This window comes from Microcaecilia unicolor, chromosome 8 (genome assembly GCF_901765095.1).
Source record: "Microcaecilia unicolor chromosome 8, aMicUni1.1, whole genome shotgun sequence".
NCBI lineage: Eukaryota > Metazoa > Chordata > Amphibia > Gymnophiona > Siphonopidae > Microcaecilia > Microcaecilia unicolor.
Window position 1 is genome coordinate 219,793,713 of NC_044038.1, and position 22,056 is coordinate 219,815,768.

Sequence of the window (22,056 nt, forward strand, 5' to 3'; positions counted from 1 at the left end):
GTTTCTGAGGCACACCAAAGGGCCAGGTTTTCAGGATATCCCTACTGAATATACATGAGAATGCACATACAAGGGAGGGTAGCTGGCAGGCAAATCATCTTCATTCACGTTCAACAGGAGTACCCTGAAAACCTGGTGGCCCTCACGGACTGACAGTGAAGATCTTGGTACCTGGTCAAAATAGCCCTGACAAAAAACGCTCCCCACATAATAGACCCTGACATAACTGCCACTGTCAAAACGGCCTGCGCACACTACAGCCCTTGACAAATTAGCCCTCTGACAAAAGGGCCTGATCAGGCTGCCCAGAATATGGCATTGCATTTTTTTTTCTAGGAGGGGCCATTTTGTCAAGGGCTATTTTGTTACCAGGCTGTTTTGTCAGGGCTATTGCGTTGGGGTGCCGAAGATCTTCTTTTGTATTTTAAAGATACATCTAATTTCCATAACTGTGTGTCTGTGTTTAAAAAACCCATTCTGGTAGTGGGATTTAGAACAGAGTATTGGGAAAAGGCCAGGTAGTTACGCTCATGTGCCCTTTTCTCCCAAGAGGAACTGGAAGCCCAATAAGAAATTCCACTTACCACCTGCTTTCTGGCAACGCACATCTGGATCCAAAAGTCCACTGTTGTAAGTCCTCATATCCACCCCTGCTGTGTCCTGAAAATGCAATGTGGACAGGAGTCCAATCACAAAAGTTATTAAGGGACAGACATACACGGGAGTATCCCATAGTGAGCATCGCTGGACTGGGACAGATCAAAGTCCACCAAGCCCAGCATCCTGTTCCCAACAGTGGTCATTCCAGGTCATAAATACCTAGCAGGATCCCAAAAGAGTAAAGTAGATATTAAAGTGGACTCAGCAAAATCCACTGCTTAATGGTTTATGGCCTTGACTTTTAAGAACTTGCCCAAATCTTTTTTTAAAACCCTGCTATGCTAACTGCTTTTACCACATTGTCCAGCAATGAATTCCAGAGCTTAAAATTACACACTCAGTGAAGAAGTATTTCCTGATTTGTTTGCTTCTTGGTAACTTCATTGTGTACGTCCTAGTCTCTGTACTTCTGGAAAGAGTAAACAAGCCCTTCACATCTACCCGTTCCACTCCACTTAGTATTTTATAGACCTCTATCATACCTCCCCCTCTGCTATCTTTTCTCCAAGCTGAAGAGCGCTATAGAGAAGTCATCCCATCCCCTTTATCATTTTCATCACCCTTCTTCTGTACCTTTTCTATTTCTACTACATCTTGTTTGAAATGTTTGGGGTTAGCAGTTGCATCATGAAGCGATGCAAAGGTATCATAATAGCCTGTTTTATTCTCTATTCCTTTCCTAAAAATGATTCTATTTGTTTTCTTGGCCACCACTGTACACTGAGCAGACGATTTCAACATATCATCATCTATAAACCTAGATCCTTTTCAAGAGTGGTGACTCCACTTCCCTACATGCAATCGCTTCGCATTTGTTCACGTTAAATTTCGTTTGCCCTTTGGATGCCCAGTCTCATAAGGTCCTCTTGTGATTTAACAACTTTGAATAACTGTATCACAATCAGCAAATCTGATCACCTCACTTGTTTTTCCAGTTCCCAAGTCATTTATAAATAATAATAAAAAGTAGCGGTCCTAGCAGAGATCCCTGTGAAACCCCCACTATATAATCATCTCCACTGAAAATACTGACCGATACTGCCTCCTATCCCTTTTTAATTTGCTCTAGTCATTCATAAGGTGCTTTTTCAATGGCTTTGCGAGAATCCAGATACACAGTATCAATTGGTTCACCTTTACGCACGTAATTATTCATCCCTTGAAAAACACATAGCAGATTTCCCTTGGGTAAATTCATGTTGACCGTTTCCCATTAATCTGTGCCTACATATATGTTCAGTTACTTTATTAATAATCTCTCTCATTTTTCCCAGCCCCCAATGTAAGATTTACGGATCTATAATTTCCCAGATCATCTCTGGAACCCTTTTTAAAAATTGGTGATGATACATTGGCCATCCTCCAAGCTTCAGGTACCACACTTGAAACTGCAGATCGATAATCCTTACAATCATTTTTTTTTTTTTTAGTTCTACCAGTACTCTGGGGTATATATACCATCCAGTGCAGGTGATTTGCTACTCTCTAGTTTGTCTATTTGCCCTATTATATCTTCTAGGTCTACAGCAATTTGTTTCAGTTCCTCTGACTCATCACCAATAAACATCATTCCTGGCATGAGTATCTCCTCCACATCTTCCTCAATGAAGACTGAAGAATTAATTTAGTCTCTATGGTATGGTTCCCCCCCCCCCCCCCCCCCCTTTTACCAACTAATTCTCTTACCAACTTCTTGCTTCAATTGTACATAAAGTTTTTATTTTATTATTATTTTTTTGCCTCCGAGGTGAACTTCATTTCAAAGTCTCTCTTTGCTTTCCTCATCCGTGCTTTGCATGTAATTTGCCATTCTTTAGGGTGTTTCTACTATCTTCATTTGAATTCTTCTTCCATAAGGCTTTTTAGGAAGAAAACAAGAAAATGAAACACTTTCTGGTAATGAGCTTATATTACAAAAAATGTACCTCCCATTTGCTTTGTGAACTCAGCTTATCAGTGGCCTGCACATAAAGGTTTACTAGACACTGCACTGTTATCCGTTCAGGCTCTTGGGTGAGGTGAGGGGCAAATAGTTCTCGACCTCTGGGCATTGGCAGATACCCTCAGAAATACAGCTCATTTACACAAACAGAAGCATCTTTCACCCCCCCTTCCATCTATCCATTCCCTCCCACAAATTCTTTGCATTGGAAAAGTAAAGCAACACCATTTTCAATTCCCCAAACCTAGATGTATAGGTAGGTGGTTTCATTACCAAAGAGTGTGAAAAACGATGAACGACCAGAAAAACTTCAAGCGAACTTTAAATACCTGTTTTGCAAGGCCTACCCTATTGATTCTACTTAAATGCCTCAACTCTACAATGCATCTAGACATACATTGCAATGGACATTTTTATTTCTTATTTCCTTGTCCCTTATTGTACCCATTTACCCCTACCTTACCTGACCCTTTTTCTAATTCTATTTGTTTAATACCTACCGTACTTGGCGTTCACCATAACGGTGTTTTGTAAGCCACATTGAGCCTGCTAATATGTAGGAAAATGCGGGATACAAATGTTACAAATAAATTATACAGGGCTGGAATAAAGCTCCCATTTTAAGGGCCCTTTTACTAAGCCGCATAAGCGTCTACGCACACCCGAGCGCTAAAATGGAATTACCGCATGGCTACTGTGTAGCTCTTGCAGTAATTTCATTTTTGCCAGGCGTCCGAAAAATAATTTTTATTTTCTGTCACGCGTATCGGACGCGCACCGTGGCATTTGGCACGCGTAGGTCATTACCGCGCGAGACTTTAGCACTAAATCAATGGCTGGCGGTAAGGTCTCAGACTCAAAATGGACGTGCAGCAATTTTCATTATGCCACACGTCCATTTTCGGCAAAAATTTTAAAAAGGCTTTTTTTTTTTTTTTTTAAACAGGTGCACTGAAAAATGATTCTGCGCTTGCCCAAAACCCGCACCTACACTACTGCAGGCCATTTTTCAGAGCACCTTAGTAAAAGCTAACGGCAAATGGATCCTTCTTTGTAAATTATTGATCAGAAAGAAAAAACCAGAAGTGCCCCTTCTGCTGTAGACTATCCAAAGTAATAATTTTTCTATACTCAAAACAGAAAATGTACAATGGGATGAGGCATCTGAGTCTACTTTTAAATAGAAACCTTTATTTACATTAATATCAACTTCACAAAACAGATCAGTAGAGCAGAATAGCTTACAACCAGCAGTTTGTATATAAATGGTCACGGAATCGGTCTATCTCGCTTTTCCAGAGAAAGAAAGAAATATGGATATTTCACGCAACCTTTAAATGTAAACTAAATTAACTTTTCAATACTGTAAGCCTCCTGAGAATATTGTTTTAAATATTGCTACCTCAGAATTATATGATTTCATAACTGTTGCATCAGTCTATTTAAAAAAAAAAATCTGTGCACTAAAATCCTAAATTAAAAATCCATACAGGAAAAAGGTGCAACATTCAAATAGATTGGTTAAGCCTGAAACACGCTTGCTTTTTTCCCCTTCACCATATGAGTGTGGGAGTAGCACTTTGAAAGAGTTTAACACACAGTGGAGGTTTGCAACGGTGGAGTTCCTCACCCCCTCCTCCCCTACAATGGCCAATAAAATAACCCATCGAATCAAACACACCATCAACTGTTACCATCACACCAGCCCTGGGTCCACATATCAAGGGTGTCCAACCTCTGTCCTCAATCCAGGTGGGTTTTCATGATTTCCCCGGTCAACATACATGACGTCTAGCTGCAGGCACTGCCTCCACTGTGTATGCAAATAGATCCCGTGTACAGTGAAACCTCGGTTTTCATTGACTTCGGTTATCGTCAGTTTCGGTTTTCGTTGATTTTTTCAGTGAAAAATTTGTCTCGGATTTTGTTGGTTGCCTCGGTTTTCACTGCTCATTTTGCGAAAACAAAGGGCAACCCACGCATTCTCCTGCTCATTGGATTTACATTGATTCATATGGAAATAATTGCCTCGATTTTCGTCTGTTTCGGTTTTCGTTGATTGTTTTCAGACGGATTATCAACGAAAACCGAGGTATCACTGTATATTCATTGTGGAAATCCTGTAAACCTGATCTGGCAAAGGCTGAGGTTGGACACCCCTAACTTACATGCTGGATTGTCTTTTTCAAATTGATCAGTATTCGTGTTATTGCGGTTATTTAACATCTGAGGCTGAAGCCCAGACTTGTTTGAGGTTTAGCAATGGCAAGAAGGTAACACAGACTAGTCCAGCAGAGGATATGAGAATGGAACAGCTGGAACTACAGGACTTGGTCTTCAGGCCCAGTCCTCACTGGCTGCCAGCCAAGCCGGGTTTTCAAGCTATCCCTAATGAGAGATCTACAACCACTACCTCCATTGTATGCAAATCTCTCATGTATATTCATCAAGGGTAGCCTGAGAAACTGACCTAGTAGCAGCCCCAGAGATTTAGGAATGAAAACCAAGACTCTAAGCATCAAAGAGGGTCGAGTCTCGGAGAAGATTTCCTTTCAGATAACTAAAAAAGACAGAGTAGGGGTAAAAGCTAGGGGGGGGGGGGGAGGGAGGATAGGGCACCTTAAAAACAAAAAGCCTTTTAACATATGCAGCTTAAAAGGCAATGAGTATTTTCAAAGCAACTACTTTAGCAGATAAAGTGACAATTTTCCTTCCTCAATGTAACCAAAAATATTTGTGATGTTTTCAAAATAAGCAACATTTTAGGTGCAGATGAGCAAAGCACTGCCTGTATTGTGTGAAACTAACCCAGAGCACCTGCATTTTTCCATTCCTTTCTGCTAATATCCATAGAAACTATACCTGCACAAAAAGCAGGTCAATATTTAGGGGGGGGGGGGGGGGGGGAGGGGGAAGGAGGAGGTACTTTGTACCTGAGAGAATTTCCAAAAGGGAAATCATTTATATATATTCCCCCTTGAAATAAGGTGCAAAGTACACAGTTTAAAAGTTTCCCCCTAAAAAAAAAATTCTGGGCATAACGAATAAATGGACAGACCAAAATAGGAAGAAGCTGGCGGGGTCACCGGTGCTTCTGCACCTACAACCATGGGGGTGTGACCCAAAAAATGTTTGGTAAGCTCTGTGCTTAAAAGCAAGACCCCACAACCAGTCAGATTTTCAGGCCACCCGTAACAAAAATGCCTGAGGTAATCGTTGCATGAATTGAAGACCCCGTATATGCAATTAAACCATATTTATGATGAATATTTCAAAAACAACAGGCTCTAGGACCCCTGAGGACAGGGGTTGGAAGCCGTAGCCTAGAGGGAAGGGTAGTTTGAGAAACACATTTCTCAGCCATCCAGGCTACCACTGGCGAAAAAGATGATCACAGGCCTTTCAATAACAGGCAACGTGCTTTTTAAATAAAGTTGTAGAAAAGGGAAAAAAAGGAAAACACAACCTGCTACTGCCAACAAAAGGCAGATTGTTCTAGGAGAAGACAGCAACACTCATCGGCAGGTTGAAAAACCAGAGCCTTTTTTAGTTGTTCAATATACACGTCTACTCTCTCTCAACATTAAAAAAAAAAAAGGGGGGGGAGGGGAGGGGGGAAGTTAACAGCTGGTTCCATTTTAGCAAGCGCTTTGTTTTAACTGGCTGATTGCTGAAACCTAACAAAACAATCACCTAAAAAGCCATGATTAGAAATGTGACTAAATGGGAGAGGGTAGTTTACTAAAAATTGGGGTTGGGGGGAGGGGAGAGGGGGAGGAGAGCAAGAAGCAACCTTCCCCAGAGGTCATTAAATTAAGAGACTTCACTAAGGGGGTCTTTTACTAATTTGTGCTAGCATAAAAATTAGGCGCTAAATGCCGAGATACCCATTATATTCCTACGGGTATCTCAGCTTGTAGCGTGGGCTAAAAACGCTAGTGCACCTTAGTAAAAAAAAAAAAAAAAAACTCCCTCAGCCAGGAGTTTAAAGAAATCAACTGGGTTAAATATTTAAGATTCACAAACTCTGCAAAAATGAGTTATTGTGACCTACAAAAGTCATATATATATATTTATGTATATATATAATACAATATTTTAAAGATCGTATTTACAAAGCCTATTCACAAAAAAAAAAAAAAAAGAAAAGAAAACCTCTACCAAATTCCAATTCATATTGCCATGTCTCAACGTGACCTAAGCAAAAGTTGCCAGAAGACAGCACTGATTCCAAGTACAAGCATGGAGGAAATGACGCATTTTCTGGTCCTTTCAATGTCTTGATTCAAAGATCGAACAGATAACACATAACCCCCCCGATGCTCAAAAGTAAAACGTGGGCGATAACAGGCCATTTAGTGCCGTAACGGCGCTTGCATTTACCTGCACAGAATGTTCAGAGGGGAAACGAGTGCGCCAGGCACTAGCGCAGATAGCATGCAAAGGTAGTCGAGCTCATGTTAACAAGGTCATTTTGTATCCTTCCCCAATGCTCAGAAAAGAGCACCTGAAACAAAAACTGCCTTACCGCTGCAAATACAACGTCAGGTCAGAGCAGGCATTAGGGTGTCAGAAGACAAGATTTCTCTCGATTCTTTCTGCAAGATCTGCCAGTTTTGACTGCTGTTGGAAGCAGAAGGAAGTCTGTGCAAGCCCTTAAATGTTAGTCGTTGAGCAACAGCAGACCCAAGCGAAAGTACACGGTGGTGTCCGTTTCCTGCGTCTAAATTTAAAGCGTCCATAATAAAAAATAAACCTTTAAAAAATTTAAAATGCCCAGTGAAAGCACACATTGGCGTTTGTTTTCTGGATCTAAATATAAGCGTCCAAACTAAAAAAAAACACATTTTAAATGCTTATACTTCAGCCGTAGCAAACACGCCAATGTGTGCTTCACATTCGGGTTTTACTCGGCGCATGCAGACAGGAGCCGAGCTTACCACGGAACTCTTCTGCGCAATGCCGAACTCCCTAATTATCAACACTATGAGCGTGCCTACATTTGCATCTCATTAGCGTGAGCATTAGGGCACAGTTCTGCGCTGTTCTGGTGGTATTTTTTACGGTGCTTAGTTGCCGGAGTTTTGAGCAGCAGGGCCATAGACTATGTCCCTAGGCATGTGATAGTAGGCAGCAGAAAACGACATCTGTTTTCAACTGATCAAAAACTTTAGCCTTGCTCCAACTTACCATCCAAGCTGTTGGGAAGAAACCTGACCCTTTAGTCTCTACTCCAGAAGTCCATGTTTTGCAAAAGATACATTTTTTTTTTTCAGAATGTGCATGCCAGCAACCACAAGTTGTGCAATGCGACTAATAAGCAGGTTTACCTATTTTTCTAACTGACTTGGCCTAGAGAGGCCACAGAGAAGGACTACCCCATACTAGAGAGGAGAAAGTGGGTCAAGAAATGCAAGAATTATTGGGCGCTGATAAATGGCTTAAACCAAATAGCATGCTAGTTCAGGAAAAGAACGTGGCTGGGGTCAAGACTCAAGAACTGGACCCTGGAGCTGAGACGGTTGCAGATTGCACCAGAATTTTTCCATCATCAGAACTTACTTTTTCTCTCTGCTCCGTGGTGCCCAATACTTATAAGGAGATGTGGGTACTTTCTGGTGAATCGAATAAGTTTGCTTACCGCTACAGTTACTACTAAGTCCATTTCCAAACCAACATCTTTAACGCCATGGAGCACCAATGATCTTTTCACTTGTGTCCCCCATTGCACATTTTTACACACAACTGTAGCTTTCTTCTACTCAAGAGTCTTTTGGTAAGAAGCTGGTCCGGACACCTTTTCGGGATTCCCTTAACGACGCAGGTCTTTCCATAAGGCTACAGCTAGCGGCTGCCAGCGGTGCATTGGTCTTCAGTGCATCTTTCCACTGAGAATGATCTTCCTGCGCTTCCACTGTCCGATGTCAGCAGTATTTCTGTTGAATGAAAAAAAGATGGTACCCAAAGTATGAAAGGCTTTGCTTTCAAACGTATTAAATAATTAAAATAAACAGGTAGACTGATTTCGCTGAACTAGACTCTCCGTTTTATGCACAGCCGTGTTATTTGTTATCCCAGGGGACTTTTTTTGGACACATTCCCAGATAACATCGGAAGTGGACAATGTAGCAACTAGTTTTCCTGAATTTGTTTTTTACCTAAAAAGTAGGGTGTTCTCATTTTTAAAAACTCATGAGAATGTTTCTAAATTTGGAGCCATGAAGATTAATCTGTCTCTGTTGTTTTTTTATTTTCCCTTTGGGTGGGTGGGGGGGGGGGGGGGAGTTATTTCTTTCAGCAACTGAAATTTGATTGAACCCCATATGAGTCTGGAGAGACAAGCTATAGAAATCTGCCTTATGCCAAACCCAGCAAATGGGACAAAGACCAACCCTACTCAGCACCTTAAACTGACTTCTTTTGTACATACAAGCTCTTAGTCAGGATCTGATGCACAAAAGTCCTGGTTAAAAACTGCATGCATTTAGAGAGTCTCGGTAGAACTTACCGATTTGGAAATAGTGAGCGGTGCTCAAAGGAATCACAAGCAAATGACCTGCACACAATTTCAGAGAGCAGCTCGGTAGGGAAAGCGCCTAGCACACGCGCAGAGCAGTCTGTCACTGTTCTGCGCATGTGCTTGAGCTGGTGTACTTTGCCTTTCCCCTGCAGTACTTGCCAGCTCCACTGTCCCCTGTCTACATTCCCTTGCGGTGCTCTGGTGCCCCCTGCAGCCTACTTGCCTTCCCTCTGCCCCCAACGATTTCACTTGGGAAACTCCTCCTTGCAGAAAGTCCCCCAAGCTGACATCATAGGGGCCTTTCCTGAACCGATTGGCTGTCTGCATGTTTCTCTGCCCCCCACCCCCAGACATCATAGCTGAGAGCACAGGGGCTTTCCCCAGCTGATTGGCCGTCTACTTGTTACTCCGCCCCCCTCCCCCCCCGCAGCTGACATCACAGGGGCTTTCCCCGGCTGTCTACTTCTCAGCACCCCCCCCAACCCCGCAGCTGATATCAGTGGCTTTCCCCAGCCAATTGTGCATAAAAATCTACTCCTTGCTGAAAGCCCACCCCATCTGTTCCTCTGCCCCTCTAAGCTATTTTCTCCTACACTGCTTGCTATTGAAAAGAATATCCTCCTTGATAAAAGCCCCCTCCCCCCAGCTGTTTCTCTGCCCCTCTAAGGCTGTTCTCTGCTCTATTGATTATCAATAGAAATCAAACAAAATAAAACATGGAAAAGAAAATAAGATGATACCTTTTTTATTGGACATAACTTAATACATTTCTTGATTAGCTTTCGAAGGTTGCCCTTCTTCCTCAGATCGGAAATAAGCAAATGTGCTAGCTGACAGTGTATATAAGTGAAAACATTCAAGCATTACTATGACAGTCTGACAGGGTGGGAGGAGGGGGGTGGGTAGGAAGTATGCATGGGGACATCAAAGCATATCATTGATATTCTAACAGGGTGGGTGTGGATAGCACATTTGCTTATTTCCGATCTGAGGAAGAAGGGCAACCTTCGAAAGCTAATCAAGAAATGTATTAAGTTATGTCCAATAAAAAAGGTATCATCTTATTTTCTTTTCCATGTTTTATTTTGTTTGATTTCTATTGATAACCTTAAGAGTGGACTAACACGGCTACCACACTCCTCTGCTCTATTGAAAAATGCAAGCAGACTGCATCTCCCCAAAGTCTCCCTCACACAACAGCACCAGACCTGATGGAAAATTTTGCATGTTAAACGTAGGCGGTACTTTCTGTGCATCACTTGGAAATGTCTATGCATCGCTCAGAATGCTCGTTTTAATGCTAATGAGCACCTTGTAATACATTTCCATAGGAGTATCGTTAGCTGCTACCCTGAACAGTAAAAACCATGCAGAACCCCTTTGTGCATTAGATGCTGAACAACATGACTGCTAGACTGGCTAGAACCAGTTTAAATCAGACACTGCTAGCACGGTAAGCTTCGAGCGTCACCCCCCCCCCCCCCCCCCTTCAGTCTCCTGGTCTTAATTGCTTGCATTCAGTTCCATTGCTCACTGTTCTTACCTGGTCTGGACCCATAGGCATCCCAGGCATGGAGACGGAGCTCATGTTTACTTGCCCCATGTGCCCACCACTCCTATTCATGTGCATCATAGCGTAAGCTTCGGGGCTTCCCTGATGGCTGTACTGCTGCTGTGGAAAAGAACTATAGGGCAAGAAGGAGGGGAAAAAAAATCCACCGTGAACTCTAAAAAAAATAAATTCTGTGTTTGTCACTGCGCTTACAACTCATGCACGGAAAGCAGACAGGCATGCTACTTCTGAAACTGCTGAACTCAGGAATATTGCCGTAGTCTCAATTTTAACACTAAGGAGCTAAATTTTATAAAACACTGGTTTACACACAGGAAAGGGAAGGAGGGTTTTAACTATGCAGGGGAATACGTGCATAAAAAAAGAACCCATGTACTCTCACATGGACGGTGCACTGGCATTTCTGAAAATAGTTGTGATGCATGCATGTACTTTGCAAAACATGCAGCTGTAAATGTGTGTGTGCATTTGCATGAGATCAGGGCCAGTTCTTACAGCCTTTCGCGTGGCTATATTGTCTTTCTGAAACTTTGACACAGGTATTATAAAATTACATGACACAAGTTCAAATGTCAAGTTTATGCAAGACCTGGTAAGTTTAACATCCTTTATGGATAAAATGTGCATGTTGACATTTTGCTGGTATCAGGGTACCCGCACAAGACATTTTTCAGCTTCCTGTAATTTACCGTTAAGAGGTGCTATCTAATCTGAACACTTATAACCCGCGTAGGGCCGAATTCTATAAATGGTGCCTTAAAAATCAGCACCCAAAAAAAAAAAACCCACGCATTTAGTGCAATTCTATAAACTACCCCTAAAGTTAGGCATAGTTTATAGAATACGCTTAATGGCTGTTCTTGCGACTAAAATTTAGGTGCATCCAAAACCAGGCCTAAATACTAGGCGCAGATCGGGCGTATTCCATAACAGTGCACATAGTTTTCTGAAATGCCCACGACCTGCCTATTAAATGCCCATGGCCATGCCCCCCTTTTCAGCTGCATGCATTAGAACTTACGCGCACCACATTATAGAATACGCCTAGAAAGCTGTGCGTATAAATCTAATTAAAGCTAATTAGTGCTGCTAATTGGTTGTTAAATACCAATTATTGGCACTGATTGGCTTGTTAATCAATTAAGTTGTGTGCACAATTTGGTCATGTAGCCAAATTAGCGCGCACACACACAAATTATGGCACCATTTACAGAATGGGAGGGGGGGGGGTTAATCCTTTAATAGGTTCAAAGCAGTTTACCAAAAAAAACATATATTTAACAATATTATCATAAAAAATTGAAATCGATAAACAAGGGTGAACGAGCGAGATCAATCCAAATACTGTTGGAATAGGTAAGAGTTTTTAAATCCCTTCTAAAAGAAAGATACGAGGATTGTTGTTTTGTTGACAATGGTCGAATCTACTGCTAATTCTTGTACAGTAATAACCACAATAACGCACAGAGATAACACAGAGGGGCATCTTGAAAGAACCTCCAAGTAAGAATGAGATGGCCTGCTCATAACGCCCTCCCCCTCCCCCCCACCTCCCCATGAGGACATTCTTGCGTTGAAAATGTCAACAAAAAAAAAGCAGGCATAAAAACATCTGTCTGACAGCATTTGTACAAAAATGGTCGCAAAGACATTCCTGCAGTGGACTTTAAACAATGAGACCCAGCTACTAATCCCACCTTAATTCCTTTATATATCACTAGCCATTAAGCCCGTTAAAACGGGCGAGATTTCCAGCTACCCTCCTCGCCGCCGCTCCCTCCCCCCTCCGTGCTGGGCCCCCTGCACTGACCTGACAGCGCCTCTCACCTCCGTGTGAAAGCGCTGCAGGCAGCAGCAGATCGCTCTGCTGCTGTCTGCAGCGCTTCCACACGGAGGTGAGAGGCGCTGTCAGATCAGTGCAGGGGGGCCCGATACGGAGGGGGGCGGGAGCGGCGGCGGGGATGGGGTGGGGAGGGGGGAGGTTGGTGCGTGCGATGTTCGTTTCCAGGCTCCAGCAGCAGCGTCCGACTCCGTTTCCCTCTCTGTTCCGCCCTCTGACGTCATCACGTCTTGACGCGAGGGCGGGACAGAGAGGGAAGTCTCTACTGCGCATTTGCAGGTGAGTCGGTCACTTGCCATTTATATGTTTGATTGTGAGTCCTCCAGGAACAGTTAAGTCTGTAGCCAACAGCTAAACTGTAGTACTCTTATCTTTACAAACTGGCCACACTTCAGTGCCTCTATATGTCACGTCATCTTATCAGGCAAAAGTATACCAGATAAAGAACTGAGAAAAAGTGAAACCCTCCAGGACAATTTATGCTCAAAACATGGGTATCAACATAATTTGAACTCTTATAAGCGAGAACGATTATCCCACTGAAAAAAATAGTTCTGAGTAAAATAATGGTTTTGTTCAACAATAAGTATCAAGGTTTGGAGCAGGAACAGGGCAGAGAATTTTATTTTATTTTTGTTACATTTGTACCCCGCGCTTTCCCACTCATGGCAGACTCAATGCGGCGGGCAACAGAGGGTTAAGTGACTTGCCCAGAGTCACAAGGAGCTGCCTGTGCCGGGAATCGAACTCAGTTCCTCAGTTCCCCAGGACCAAAGTCCACCACCCTAACAACTAGGCCACTCCTCCATGCATTTAGGAAAGAGAGACTCAAATGATCTGTAGGTGAATGGGGTAGTGTAGAAAACAAAGCAGCCCTCACAATAGCATTGGGGAAAAGTTTAATTTACTGTGGCTACAAATATTGTAAAAAAAAAAAAAAAAAAAAAAAAGCCCAATGGGGCCACGTTTCACCATCAGAAGGGCTGCGTCAAAGGTATTGTTAATATAACATACGTATAAAAAAGTACTTAACAATATACTTTGTGATGTTTGTATGACTTGCTTTCTTTTAATAGTTATATAAAGAGGCAAATAAAATAATCAGTATATGTTATATTAACAGTTCCCCCGATAAAGTCCTTTTGACAGTGAATCATCATAAACTAACTTTACCCATCACTATTGTGAGATCTGAAAATAGCTTCTTAGACATGTATGTGGTTAACTAATGGTGGTATTATCTGATCGTACATAAGTACATAAGTATTGCCATACTGGGAAAGACCAAAGGTCCATCAAGCCCAGCATCCTGTTTCCAACAGTGGCTAATCCAGGTCACAAGTACCTGGCAGAAACCTAAATAGTAGCAACATTCTATGTAGAACCCCAAAGAGTAGCAAGATTCTAGAATTCTAAAGAAGAACAAGATTCCATGCAGAATTTCAAAGTGTAGCAACATTCCATTTAGAACCCCAAAGAGTAGCAAGATTCCAATCAGAATCCCAAGTACATAAATATTGCCATACTGGGAAAGACCAAAGGTCCATCAAGCCCAACATCCTGTTCCCAACAGTGGCCAATCCAGGTCCCAAATACCTGGCAAAAGTACAAAAAAGTACAAAACATTCCATACTGCTAATCCCAGAAATAGTGGATTTTCCCCAAGTCCATTTAATAATGGTCTATGGACCTTTTTTAAACTCCGCTAAGCTAACTGCCTTTACCACATTCTCTGGCAACGAATTCCAGAGTTTAATTACACGTTGAGGAAAAAGCCTCTGTATGTCCTCGGTCATGGGACATGACAGCATGGATGCACTTCAAACGCCTTCTATAGCACTTAATTCAGCCCCCATGCGCTACAACATCAAACCCACCCAAATTCCCTTAGCAGCGTTCTGACTTCTCATTAATTTATAGGTTAATGCACATGAAAAAAAGGTTTTTTTATAATAACAAATGGACATGAAATGAACTGCAAAAGTATCTTAGAATCGAGGAAAAGTCCACAAATGACCTGAAGACTTCTGTGCACAACCCTACTGTACATTTAGCCACAGCATGTAAATCAGGAATAGATCACCATCGGCCCTCATGTCTTACTTGCTCCTGGCCATGTTCCCTGAAGGCCAGCCCTTCATGTCAGGCGACTGGTACATCGGTGCCGTCTGGGGATGCTGGATCATGGGATTCTGGGAAGGGACAATCCTGGAAGCCAGCATTGGATTAGGACTGAGCGCTCTACCAAATGTAGGATCAGACTGCTGGTTTAGTCCTTAAGGTGGTGGAAGAAAAAAAAAAAACAACAACACTTAACACTATGTGATCTGGTAAGTGAGGTAAGCTGAAATTCTAGGATGCAAAGTTTTAAAATGCTAAAAGCTGACAATAAGCACAAGTGAAACTGTGTTACCCTTTAAAAAAAAGAAAGTCTTAGCTATATTTACAAAGTTATATCATTCTGGGGTTACTGTGTTTCAAATAATCTTACTGAAGCTTCAAACTAAAAAAAAAACAGAACTTTCCAGTGTACAAAAGACCAAACTGAAAATTCCTAGAAAATTTCCAGTAAACGCTGCCTAAAGCACATTCAAACTGACAACCTTCATAAAATAAAAACTAAGCAAATGTAGTTTTAAATTCTCTGCTATTCTCATGCACGTGTACTGTCCCCTCTTTTGCGTGGAAGCACTATCCCCGGGATTCTACATATCATGCTGAGATTTCCACGTGGAAATCAAACCGTATTCTATAACAATCTGCAAGAAGCTAACTGGTTAACAAGCTAATCAGCGTTGATAATTGGATGTTAACAGCCAATTATCAGCACTACTTGCTAAAGGTATTCTGTAACGAGGTGCACATAAATTCTAAGTTACATAAGCTGAAAGGGGACGTGGCCATGGCAGCTGAATGGGCGGGCCATGGGCGTATCTAAAATCTATGCATGTTATAGAATACAACCATTCTGCACACAAGGTTTTGCTTGGCGTAATTGGCTGCGACTAAATTTAGTTGCGTGGACTGGCGTTCGGTGTATTCTATAAACTGCATGGAAATTTAGGCTTATTCTATAAAGTACTCCTAAATTAAGGCGTAGAATACTCTTAACTGAATTTCATTTTGGTGCCGATTTTTTTTTTAGGCATGATATATAGAATCTAGTCCTAGGTGCATAAATGCCCAAATTCTGCCTAACAGCTGTAAAAACCCATTTAACTTACATAGTGGGTATTTGCAAAAGGGAAGTACACGGGGTGGAGCATGAGAAGTACAAAGGTGGGACTCGCACTTACACACGTACCTTATATACTCGAATATAATCCAAGATTTTTGGGCCAAAGCTGAGGGCCTCAGTTTATAACCAAGTCTCTCCTCCACCCCCTTCTGCAACATTTCTTCCTCCATAGCCCACCCCTCCCTCCATAGTTCCTTCCTACCTTCCTTCAGCGGAGAAGTAAATTATGCGCTGGGTCGGTGCAGGGCCTTTAGTGTCGGCGCGTGCTCAAGGCCTCCTGGCTCCTGCCCTCTTTGAGAGCCTCAGAGAGGGCGGGAGCCGGCAGGCCTTGAGCATGGGCAGATGCTCAAGGACCCACACCGGGTCAATCATAACTAACTGCACAGGCCATGCACATAACTGACTGCGTCAGCCAAAGGAAGGTAGGAAGGAAGTGCCAGTAAAATGCTGGTAACAATGGGGGGGGGGGGAGATGGAGGAAGAAATAGCAATACCTGTGGTGGTGGGGAGTGTGCAGAGGAAGAAATGCTGGTTACTGGGGATGGGTGGGGGGAGTTACCATACACTTAAATATAAACCCCTCCGGTTTACATTCCAGTTAGCAGTTTTCCTCCTTTTTTTGGGGGGGGGGGGGGGGGGGGAGGAATTACCTCAGTTTATACTCGAATAGGTTTATATTTGAGTACATATGGTAACTTACAAAATACTGTAAGATAAGCGTGTCCTTGCCACATACATTTAAGCCAGCATTATGGCTGAAGTAAACGCTTGCACTAAATGTTAGGTAGGTCGTTACTGGATTACACTAATGTTCTGTAACAGAACCAAGTGCCGTGGGTTTGATTACACAATAAGCTCCTATCGCGTGGCCTTGGGGCACCTAAATGGAACCCTCTTTAATGACCTGCAACCTATATTTACAATGAACGGCTACAGTGTAAGGTAAACAAGGGTGGCAACCGCTACCATAATTAGGAGGATACTGGTACTGCTGAGGAGCTGCTTGAGCCACGGGTGGGACCATGGGACTGTCCATGCTGGCTGTGGCCGTCACATTTGGGGGTGGACTGAAGGCCTGTGGCTGCTGCTGCTGCTGCTGTTGTTGTTGCTGTTGCTGCTGCTGCTGGTGTTGTATCATCATCGCCATCCGCTGCTGTCTGATATGGTGACTTATTAGCTCTCGGTTCCGCTGTGCCATCATCTGGGCATTGAGAAAATTCTGCTGCTGCTGCTGTCAAAAAAAAAAACAGATCCCAGATGAGTTTACTGTTAGGAGAGGGAGGCTTCCCTGAAATAACTCCAAGGAAGAAAGGCATAAGCCGCTAAATCGGTGGTGGGGAGGGGGGGGAAGCGCAACCACAGTCCTCAAGGGCCACAGCCGTCGGGTTTTCAAGATTTCCACGATGAATATGCACGAAATTGATTTGCCTGTGTTGCTTCCATTGTATGCAAATGATCTCATGCATATTCATTGTGGAAATCTTGAAAAAACTCAACTGGGTCGTGGCCCCTCAAAGATGGTGGTTGCCCAACCCTGTGCCAAATTAAGGTCAAACGTTTCCTCCTCCCTTAACTGGTTTTCCAGCTGCCAGTGTCTGAAGAAAAGTCTTCTCAGGTCATATCATGACTGAATCGCTCAAGCTAGTAGGGATGCAAAATCTGAATTTCTTGGAGGAGACTGTAGTCCCAATGATATGCCATACCAGAGGCCTGCAAAGACTATTTTCAAAGGGAAAAGTCCTGAAACATTTATTAGATTTTCTGTGCACGTGTGTATGTATATATATATATATATATATATATATATATATATATATACGCACACATACAGTGCAATCCATTTAAGTGCACGTCGGATATGTGCACTTCGGTCCCGTTTTTGGCGCAATCAATTTCTATGTGGACAAACTTCAGTTTAGCGCAACAGTCATAAGTGCAAGATTCGCCTATATGCATGGTTTAAGACCGCCTCTCTGCAGGAAAGACTCCACATACGAACAGGTGCGGAATATGGAAGTCGATTGGCGCGTGACAACCAACGAGATTTCAAATTTACTGCCCCTTTAACTGCCACAGGCAGAATAAGCGAAAGAATGTACACTGGAGTCGGAGTCATCGCGCAACTGTAAGACTTTAACACTGGCTGAACAAATAGAAGTTCTTAAAAAATTTGAAAACAAAGTCAAGCATCTATTGCTAAAGAATCCCAGTCAAATTTCATGTATCTTGATGCAGAAAGACCAGCTTCTGGAAGACTGGCAAACTAATACAAATCCACACCGGAAACGAAAACAGGCAGGAAAAGTTGAGGAGGTAGAAGATGCTCTTCTTTAGTGGGTTTTTCAAGTCAGGAGCAGATAGTTTCCTGGCAGTGGTTCACTGCTTATGGAGAAAGCTAATCAGCTAGCTGAAAGTATTGGACTAACTGAATTCAGAGCCACTGTTGGATGGTTGGAAAGATGGAAGGAGAGGAACAACATAAAATTCAAGAAACAGCATGGTGAAAAACAAGACGCTGATGACTTTGGTGCTGAAAACTGGGTTGTTTCAGTTCTTCCTACTATCTTGAACGAGTTTGCACTCCATGACATTTTCAATGCTGATGAAAACGGTCTCTACTGGCGAGCGATTCCTGATGGAACACTTGCATTCAAACAAGCCGAAACTACAGGAAGTAAAACGCTGAAGGACCGACTGACGATTCTCCTTTGCTGCAGTATGGATGGGAGTGAGAAATTGGAACCACTTGTCATTGGAAAGAGCAAACAGCCCCGCTGCTTCATGAATGTTAAGCGACTTCCTGTGTCATACGAGGCTAACGCAAATTCATGGATGACTGGGGAAATTTGGAAGCAGTGGCTAAAGAAGTTAGACACTAGAATGCGGGCACAAAAGCGTCAGATTTTGTTGCTTTGTGATAATTGTGCTGCACACAGTGATGATGTCAGGCTGTCTAACATCAAGGTGGTCTTCCTGCCACCAAACACTACTTCTCTGATCCAACCTATGGATCAGGGCATAATAGCCAATTTCAGACAACATTATCGAGCTCTTGTGCTACGTCATCTTATGAGCGTTATGGATGACCAGACTGGCAAGGATAAATGTGCTGTTGAACTGGCTCGTAATCTATCACTGTTGGATTCCCTACATATGCAGAAAGAAGCCTGGAATCATGTTACACAGGCAACCATTGTGAACTGCTGCAAGCGGGCAAGCTTTGTTAGGGATGTGGAGAGGGACGAAACAGATTCAGCTGTTGCAAACGCGTCAGATGAACAGGCTATTGACATCCCAGCCGGTGTTACTGAAGAGGAGTTTCATCACCACGTAGCTGTTGATTACGATCTACAAACAGCTGACGACAGCACTGATGTCCAGATATGTGCCTACACGCATGCAACGGCTGATAAAACAGATGATGAAATGAGCAGCGAGGCATATGCTGACGAAATTCAACAACCTTCTGTCACTTTTGCAAGAGCGCTGGAGAGTATCAACAACGTGCGGGCCTATCTGGAGGCCACTGGATGTCAGTGCTATGACAGTTTTTACTGTCTGGCAGACATAGTCTATGGAACTCACAGACACAAGAGTGTACAGAGGACTGTGACTGATTACTTCAAGTTAAGTCTAACGTCAGTTAACAGAGACTGTATAACGTCAGTTAACGGAGACTGTATACTGTAGGTATAATAAACAGTACTGTACATATGTTTATCAGATGTCAAGCTTCTTTGGGTCACAACGGTTAAGTGCACGCTCCGGTTAACTGCATGTATTTCTTTGGTCCCAGACCCTTGCACTTAAGCGGATTGCACTGTATATGCAAATATACCTGCATAAAATAACAGTTAGGTGGAGGGAAGGTGATTTTCTAACTTCCTTCTCCCAACATATACATATTTTTACATGACTTGAATGTGGGCAGATTTTAGGTAGAGCACAGGCACAGCTACGATCTGCACACGTACACCTGTACACCAATACCTTCTCCCCAGCATGTGTAAATGTTTGCCACTTCAGCCAAGTCACACTTTTGGCTTGGCTGCTTTACTGGGACAATGTTAAAAATGCACATAGGCCAAAGTACAAAAGAACATAAAAGTAGCCATTCTGGGTCAGACCAATGGTCCATCTAGCCCAGTATCCTGTTTTCCAAACAGTGGCCAAGCAGAAACCCAAATCATGGCAACATTCCATGTAGAACTCCAAAGAATAGCAAGACTCTGGAATCCTAAAGAGTAACAAGATTCCATGCAGAATCTCAACAAGTAGCAGCATTCCACGTAGAACCCCAAAGAATAGCAAGATTCTGGAATCCTAAAGAGTGACAAGATTCCATGCAGAATCTCAACAAGTAGCAACATTCCATGTAGAATCCCAAAGAACAGCAAGATTCTGGAATCCTAAAGAGTAACAAGATTCCATGCAGAATCTCAACAAGTAGCAGCATTCCACGTAGAACCCCAAAGAATAGCAAGATTCTGGAATCCTAAAGAGTGACAAGATTCCATGCAGAATCTCAAAGAGTAGCAACATTCCATGTAGAATCCCAAAGAACAGCAAGATTCTGGAATCCTAAAGAGTAACAAGATTCCATGCAGAATCTCAACAAGTAGCAGCATTCCACGTAGAACCCCAAAGAATAGCAAGATTCTGGAATCCTAAAGAGTGACAAGATTCCATGCAGAATCTCAACAAGTAGCAACATTCCATGTAGAATCCCAAAGAACAGCAAGATTCTGGAATCCTAAAGAGTAACAAGATTCCATGCAGAATCTCAAAGAGTAGCAACATTCCATGCTACCAATCCCAGGGCAAGTAGTTGCTTCCCATGTCTGTCTTAATAGCAGACTATGGACATGGGAAGCAACTGCTTGCCCTCCCAACCTAGGCAAACCTGTTATAAAATTATCCTCCATGTGGGTACAAGAGTGGCAAGGGAAGCCCATGGGGGATGTGGTGGCCATGTGCAGAGACTTAAAAAAAGAGGGGAGAAGTGTGAAACACAGTGTCGCTCTATGGTAAGGCTGGCCCTGAAGTGGAAGAGTAGCCCAATGGTTAGAGCAGTGGGTTGACGACCAGGGAAACTCAAGGTCAAATCCTGCTGCTGCTGTTCCTTGTGACCCTGGGCAAGTCACTTATCCCTCCCACAGGCAAGTTACAGACAGGAGAGTCCTCCAGGGACAGCACTTGAATATAACTTGCCTTGAGCAAAAAGTGTGAGCTAAGTCTACAAAAATAAATAAATAAATAAAAGGACATACAGGAAAGCGAGCACAGATATTTCATTATGAAAAGTCACAAGAACATTTTGCCTGAAATCTGCGCAAATCAGCATGGCACCCAGGTATGGCATGATTCATAGAAATTTAAAAAATAACTAACTGATCAGTAACTGGGTAACTAAAGCACAGGTTCCGATATCCGCGCAGTGACGCTGGCCAGTCCTGCACGTTTCTTTCCGAATTTCTCTCACTATACAGGACATTAAGTTCCTGTATCAGATAAACTGTAAATTAGATCATTTTAGAACCTGGCGTCGTCATTAGGGAGTGAATATGGCAAGCTTTGTGCCTGGCTCTGCGTTTCTAAAGTCCCAGAAAGGGTCCAGATGGAGAGGCGTAGAAAGACTTACCTGCGATCCCATCGGTGGCTGCATTCCTGGTCTCATTACTGCTGCACTTGCATTTCCGGCAGGTTCAAGTTTCATCTCCAGCGTCTGCCGATTCTGGTTTAAAAACTTAGAAAGAAACACATTAATAATCCATAACTGTGCAGTTAAGGGGGGACAAAAAAAAAAACCAAACACTGAAAATGTTTCTTCTTGCATCTAAAAAAAAAATTATTCATACTTAACAAGACTTAAAATATTATAATTCACTACATTTCTGTAACAATTCAGGACACACACGTTCCCCCAAATCAGGATCTCTTTCAGGCACCTTGACATGTCTGGAGATCTAGTGTGCATATGACAACGCACAGAGAAGTTACTAGGCACATACACCAAGATATGGCGGTCTTTCCTCCTTCATTGGTAAAGTATGAAAGAAACAGCTTTAATTTGATTGACTCCTGTATCCTTTTAACAGTCAGGCAAGTTGTTCTGAAATTATTGCTGAACATAAGGGAGATAAATATTTTTTGGCACAGGGAGGCAGGTCTAGGGGCAGACAGCGGGTGTGTTCTACCCTAATTGGTTAGCGCAGTTAACACTGCCGCTCACTAACCAATTAGCGCAGGTTTAGCATGTGAATCCCTACCGCCTACAAAACAG

General features: G+C 42.8%; 1 protein-coding gene across 3 annotated transcripts in view; it reads right to left on the minus strand.

The window, feature by feature from the left end:
- Window positions 1-4,690: 4,690 nt before the first annotated feature.
- NCOA3 (nuclear receptor coactivator 3) overlaps window positions 4,691-22,056 on the minus strand; it is a 252,633-nt gene continuing 235,267 nt past the window's right edge. For all 3 annotated transcript variants that reach the window (XM_030211264.1, XM_030211262.1, XM_030211263.1), the window contains 5 exons: window positions 21,415-21,519; window positions 16,740-17,004; window positions 14,639-14,810; window positions 10,666-10,807; window positions 4,691-8,538 (listed from right to left, as the gene is read on the minus strand). In XM_030211264.1, coding sequence (XP_030067124.1) covers window positions 8,527-8,538; window positions 10,666-10,807; window positions 14,639-14,810; window positions 16,740-17,004; window positions 21,415-21,519 — 696 coding nt within the window. In that variant the 3' untranslated portion in view covers window positions 4,691-8,526. The remainder of the gene's footprint in view (window positions 8,539-10,665; window positions 10,808-14,638; window positions 14,811-16,739; window positions 17,005-21,414; window positions 21,520-22,056) is intronic.